General features: G+C 36.3%; 1 protein-coding gene across 2 annotated transcripts in view; it reads right to left on the bottom strand.

Moving 5' to 3' along the window:
• Positions 1 to 6,383, bottom strand: part of dnmt3ab (DNA (cytosine-5-)-methyltransferase 3 alpha b) — a gene marked incomplete at both ends in the record, with an annotated part of 45,635 nt that extends 39,252 nt beyond the window's left edge. For both annotated transcript variants that reach the window (XM_014032704.1, XM_014032705.1), the window contains 2 exon segments: positions 450 to 771; positions 6,276 to 6,383. In XM_014032704.1, coding sequence (XP_013888158.1) covers positions 450 to 771; positions 6,276 to 6,383 — 430 coding nt within the window.
• Between the last annotated feature and the right edge of the window lie 202 nt (positions 6,384 to 6,585).

The raw sequence follows: 6,585 nt of genomic DNA, 5'->3' as shown, positions 1-6,585 counted from the left end.
CACACACACACACACACACACACACACACACACACACACACACACACACGAGGGCATTACTTTGGTCAGTCATGGTGAAGAAAAAGTTGAAAGGCAAAGGTCTGTATTTACTGGTCTTTTTTATATACTTTGTTGTATGATACCAAAGATTTTATTATGATAATTATTTCTATTATTTGTGGTAAAGTAGTATGAATAACAGTCTGTAAACATATTTGGATTAACAAACATTTCTCTAAAGTTCTGCTGTAATTTCTGTAATTTTTCCCCCTCATTCATTGAATGAAGTGGTATCTTTGCCCTTTATGTTTGCTACTAGAAGTGCTGACAGTTTTAGTCCTCATAGACATATTTAGTCAGATGCCTATTTAAAGATCATTAGTGTACATCCAACACAAAACACGTGATTTTCTTTTCTGAAGACTTCACATAAACTCATATAAACTCACATTTTGTAGGACGCTCCAGTTTCCGTCTCCCTCTTTTCTTGCGTGGCATCATAAGATCGTCATCCTTGTCCTTCTCCAAGTCCTGATCCTCCCTGCCGGACAGGAAGCCATTCTCTTTGGAAGGACTTGGACTCGAACTCTGGGAGCTGTCCTCTGCTTGGTCTCTTGGGATCCTGTTCTCCACTTCCCTCTTCTCCTGTTTTGGGAAGCAGGCATCGGGCATCATGTCTCCATTGTGGACTTGGGTCATGAAGGACCTACACACCCCGGAGTAACTGTTGCCAACACTTAGACTCTCTGTGAGGGAGCCACAGCTCTCCACCTGCAAGCGAGGGAAGATGAGAATAAAATAGTGAAGAAKAGAATAGTGTTCCTTCTTCCCGACMWGCTAGTGCAACATGTTGGTCAATTCTTTTTCCTTTTTTAAAAAGACAATATAAATGAAACTGAAAAAGTTAGGCGACTTAAGGAAACCTCAAGGTCTTCTACTTCTTCAGAGAACACACAAGCACATGTGAAATGTTACATTTATATCTTTAATAAATATTTATTTTATATTAAACATATATTTTCGATGCTGTTTTGTTTTAACTTGTTTCTTGCTAATTTCTCCTATTTTCTGCAAACTTACTTTGCTGTTGAGCAACAAAGCTATCCAATCAGATTCTTTTCAATTCATGCCTCCACCTGTTTGAGGTGCTCATCGGTTAGGACTTCACTGTCGTTAGAAAAGGCTAAGCTCAGTCAAAATCTCTGCTGGATGAGCCAGTTTAATAACTGGCAGCAAAATTAACCAGTCACAATGTTTACGTACAGTGAGAGGCACTAAAACACGGGGCTTTGAGCCTTGCAGACATTTTTTTTTTATCACGTGAAGATTTAGGAAGCTTTCAATTGCAACCAGTAAATTCAAAAATTTTTAGGTTGATATTTTTCAATGTTACAGTTGTGTTTGGTTTCAATATATGGTTAAATGTTACTGAAACAGAAGGTTCTGTTGGTTACTCTTAAATTTCTGTCTTAATTTTTGAAATGTATGTTTCTATGTTGTAATTTAACCCAAGAGACTTGGTGAGCTGTAGTGCATGCTGGGGGGTCTTGGGACAGAAATGGGTGGAGTTTTTCAAATTATGTTTTCAGATGGGTTCTCCCTGTTGGTTTTTTTTTTTTGTTTTTTGTTTTTTTTTAACCCTGAGTTGGCATTTATATTTAAATTGCTGTTAGTAACTGTAGAAAAAAATGACACCTCAAGTCAGATGTTTTTGTTGTATAAAAACTGGGAAAGCACTTCATGTTCAGTAAGTTTCTGGTTTAGGAAACTGAAAGTAAAGTAATGTAGGCAGAATGTCATTCAACATTAGATTATCAGATTGCTATAAAATTATATGCAAGCTAAAGGCTTGGATCATGGATGGGCAACTGGCGACTTCAGTTAAATTCCTTTATTCGTTTCATTAAAACAAAACAAATAAATTTATATACAATATACAATAAAAGGAAAAATATATACACAGTATATACATATCAAAATCACATATAAAATGAAATGAAAGGCAGCAGAGAGAAGAAAAAAATCTTACATCTGCCCCTGTTTTCCCAAGAATAAATTCATATAATAAAAATCTATATTATTAACAAAACAAAAAACAAGAATATCGAATCCCTCTAGAACAACAATTTATATAGATACACATACTGTTYCGTATTTCTTTAACGATCGGCAGAGTTTTTTTTATTTAAAAAAAGCAGTCAATGCAGCTCTTAGATTTGAAAACTACAAAAATGCAGTGGTCGGCAGTGCTTATTCTAAAGTTAGTTGCGCAAATTCTAAAGCACTTAAAAATTTATTTAGGTGCACAAGTTCTAAAGCACTTTTGCCCTTTAGAACTTAGCAGAAGCTGTTTACATACAGTGCTTCTTCATTGTATTGACTTGAGACGGCTTTCTCCCTCCTCTGTTGAAGATAATGGTGTTCAAATTTCGATTAAATAATTAAATTAGCGCTACTAAGTTTTTAAGATTAGAAAGTGCAAATCCACACACAGTTTGAAAAAATTAATACAAGTCCAAAAAAGCGCAAACAAGAAATTAGGTCTGCAATTAGCGCTATAGGACTTTAGGGGACTAGTCCCCACCACTGCAAAAAGGTACCTGTGTCTCAGAGGCACCGAATTGGCTGTAATGACAAAGTTTGCTACTAGATGGTGCATTCAGCGCACCTTATTCTAGCTGTGAGGAAGAGACGTTTAGCTATGGCTAAGAACAGAATTACAAGGCAAACCTTTGTTGTTTAGTGTGCTTAGAGATCCATGAAGGATTATAATATGTCGCCACTACATCATGTTGCACAAAGATGAATATGAAAACTTTACTGAAGTCACAAGTCCATGAACGACAGAGACTGCACTCAAGCATTTTATGCCGTTGCACTTCAGCTTGCTATAGTAAGTGTTTATTTTAGTTTGCTTCAAATGTTTTGCATTCAAATTTATTAAACAAGAGTACAACTGTTATACATGCATTTGAGCATTAAATATGTTAAGTTACTGCTCTGCTTATATACACAAACATTATTAAAATTTTAGTTTTATTACAGTGAGTAATAAATATAACATGGATGATTTCAATATAACAAATCAACTCACTTTTTTAAACAAACCCTTTGATATTGTCACTACCTACAAATATTTTGGAATTACTTTGGATTCTCATTTGGCTTATCGCGATCATGTACGAGTCTTAACCACTAAGTTGAAACAGAAATTATACGTTTATTCAAAAATTAGATCCAATCTGACATCTTCTGTTTCAAATATCTATCTTCATGCCATGATACTCTCAACCAYGTCGTACTGTTTACCTGTTTGGTCTCTTACAACAAATGAAATCTTAGAACCCATAGTTAGGCTCTACAACAGGGCCTACAAAATTCATAAAAAACTTCCTGGTTGGACTCATCACTGTACAGTTCTTTCATTGTCTGATGCCTTGGCTTTTCAGAATAATGTTTTGTATAGTGGTATTAATTTATATTTTCAGATCTTCCAAGGTGCCAGTTATGGAACTCTCTGTGCATTGYTGCCCAAATCAAATTCTGGAAGTGGTCATTCAACTAGATCTGTTACAAAAGGACAACTGATATTACCAACTTTTAAAAACTGTTACGGCCAGAGGTCTTTCTTCTATGTTTATACTAAAGCATGGAATGACATTCCTCAAAACATAAAGTCCATTTCAAAACTACAGCCCTTTAAGAAGAATCTTGTCTGCCATCTGCTGGACACTTTTTGTTGTGCTCATATTTAGACATCCTATTTTGCAAATGCTGCCTTTTTGAAATTTGGTATGCTTGTTTGTCTTTGTGTCTATGTGTATAATGATGTGATTGTGATGCTGTAATTCTGAGTGTTTTATGTGCTGCAGAACAGGAACCTGCTGTAAAACAGCAATTATGCTGAGTCAGGCTTGATTTTTTATAATCTTTTCCTGTTAAATAAATAAATCAAATCAAATCAAATCAAGTGTGCAGCACTATGTGGCTCTCTGGTAGTGTCAAAAAAATTAGCTCCTTCCATCATTTAAGTTGCCCATCCCTGGCCTAGATCTTATGGTCACAATTTGAAGTGTCAGCTGGGACCTTAAAGATAATCTTTAACAGAACTTTAGCTTTCATACATGAAGTCAAACTACTGCTAAACTCTAAAGTTAATGGTAAGTGAGTTTCCCCATCACTCCTGTTAAACTACAAACTTCTAAGCGGAGCCAGGAAATCTGCTGTTCAGCCATTAAGTGGGAAAGGAATTATGCTACAGCTCACTGGTTACAGGAGTAGGTTTCCTGTATGCATGCTTTAATCATTACAGCAGCACAGAAAAATGTCAGGAATGTTGGCCGATTGACAGCAGAGGAGGTTTCCTCTCTGTCCACTTTGAAACATAAAGTACATCGAATTGGAACTGACAATGTTTCATCTTAGGATTTTCTATTTTTGTTCCTAAAATGTATTGGAAGACCAACCAAAAGATTTGTTTAAAACCTAAACATACATAACATTGTTTTCCTACAGCTGCCACAAACTAACCATTACTAAGAAGGTCATGGATTCTTTCATCACAAATTTGAGAGAAGTACTGAAGTTTTATCCAAAATATAGCAGTTTGGATTCCATGCAGGATAAGAGAACTAACAGTCAGGAATCTATATGTCATTCTGAACAGCTAAACAACTGATCAAATATCAGATCAGATCAGATTTTGCAGAGGGAACTGGAAAACTTAATGCGCACTGAAAAAAAAAAAGAAAAATAATTCTTCTAGACTTTCTTCACAGGCCGCAAAAATGCCTTTATCATTGTGATAAATGAGAACAAATTAGTTGCAAAATAAACTTCAATAATAAGCCACTGATGGTGTTGGATGAAAATAAACTACCAAACCACCACTTTGACATATCTTGACTTGCTTAGTAAACAAGATGCAGAGTGTAGGCTTGGGGAAATGCAAAGCAGACACAGAAACACATGAACGTGTTTCAGTGCCCAAAATTGTTACTGAAAGCATTATGCGACAGATCTTTGACCCAGTGAACAACATGCAGCGTCTGCCAGAGGTCAGAGGTCATTGTAAGTAAATCAGACAGGCAGACATAGGTCAAAGGCTAAACACTGACAAGCTAATCCAATTTAGAGCCGCTGCATTCTACTTAAACACCAGCTTTATTTATTTCCACACATGATGAATGGGTTATTTGCAGAGATAAAAACACACATTTCTAAATGTTTGTTTTTGTGACTGGTGTATTTAAGTTTTGTCATACATTATATATGAATTTAGACATGAAATTAGAAGAATTTAAATACTAGAAAACAATTTAAAAAACTGCTACCATTTTAGTAACTCATTTTCCATGCTCTATATATCAAAAATAAATTTGACTTTGCATCACAGTCTATCTAAACGCCTTGAAATTGGCCTCTGTCTCTTTAGGAACCTCCTACTGTTTCAGACAGTCCCACTTCAGCACATCTTCATAAAATTGATTCAATAGGAGGAGCGCTCTGTGGGGCAGGAGCTCGGCTGCAGACTAAGTTCCAGCGAGGATTTATATACAAATAGGGCGGTGCTTTGTACCAGGAAGCATTTAGGCAGCTCCTCCAAAAAGCAAATCAATTGTTCAGCTACCACCTTCTCAAGGATTTTTGATAAAAATGGTAGTTTGGAGATCGGTCTGTAGCTTTCGGGCAGAGAAGAGTCTAAATTAGTTTTTTTTTAACAGAGGACAGACAACAGCTGTTTTGAAGCAGTGAGGTGCAGAACCAGAACCAAGGGAGTAATTTATAAGTTTTACAACACTTGGGCCAATACAGTTAAAAATATCTTTAAAAAGAGAAGAGGGCAGGACATCAAGAGGGCTAGAGGACATTTTCATTCGACCCAAGAGTTCTGTGATGTCCTGAATTGTCACTGGGGTGAATGAGGACCATGTATCAGAGGTCACAGGAGGAGGGACCAGACAGAGGGATGGTGAGGGAGAGATTCAGRCCCTGATGCCGGCAACTTTGTCAATAAAATAATTTAAAAAACGATTGCAATCTGCATTTGTAAAATCACTTACAGCAGAAAAAGTAGGTGAAACAATGTTCTTGATCGTGTCAAATAAAAGTTTTGGATTTCTTCCTTTGGATTTGATGAGATTTGCAAAATAATTGGTCCTGGCAGTTTTGAGCATCTCCTTTAAGGAGCTGATCAGTTCTTTAAGATAGAGCCTGTGAACCTCCAGCTTGGTTCAACTTTAAGTTTAACTCTAACATACCAGCTCAACACTTACTGGAAATGTCTTGCRCTTTCTCCCAGGTTTTCCAGGTTTACAAGAGGCACTGTTTAAAGTCAACTTCTCCTCCTCCATCAGCTCCATGTCCAGGATTGTGCTCTCACCCTACAAAGAGAAAGAACACATAAACGTYCTAAATCTGAAGCATTCTGACTTTTCATAACATTCTCAATGTTGTGCTATGAATTTAAAGTAYATTTACACAAGATTTTTGCATAATAACAGATTTCCATTATGGTTTTTGAGTATAGAATGTTGTTCTGTGCATGCCATCAAGAYAATATAACTAGTGACATGACCAGAAGCT

This window comes from Austrofundulus limnaeus, unplaced genomic scaffold, assembly GCF_001266775.1.
Source record: "Austrofundulus limnaeus strain Quisiro unplaced genomic scaffold, Austrofundulus_limnaeus-1.0 Scaffold1517, whole genome shotgun sequence".
NCBI classification, from domain to species: domain Eukaryota; kingdom Metazoa; phylum Chordata; class Actinopteri; order Cyprinodontiformes; family Rivulidae; genus Austrofundulus; species Austrofundulus limnaeus.
Note: the sequence above shows the minus strand (reverse complement) of the source record. Positions and strands in the feature narration are given on the sequence as shown.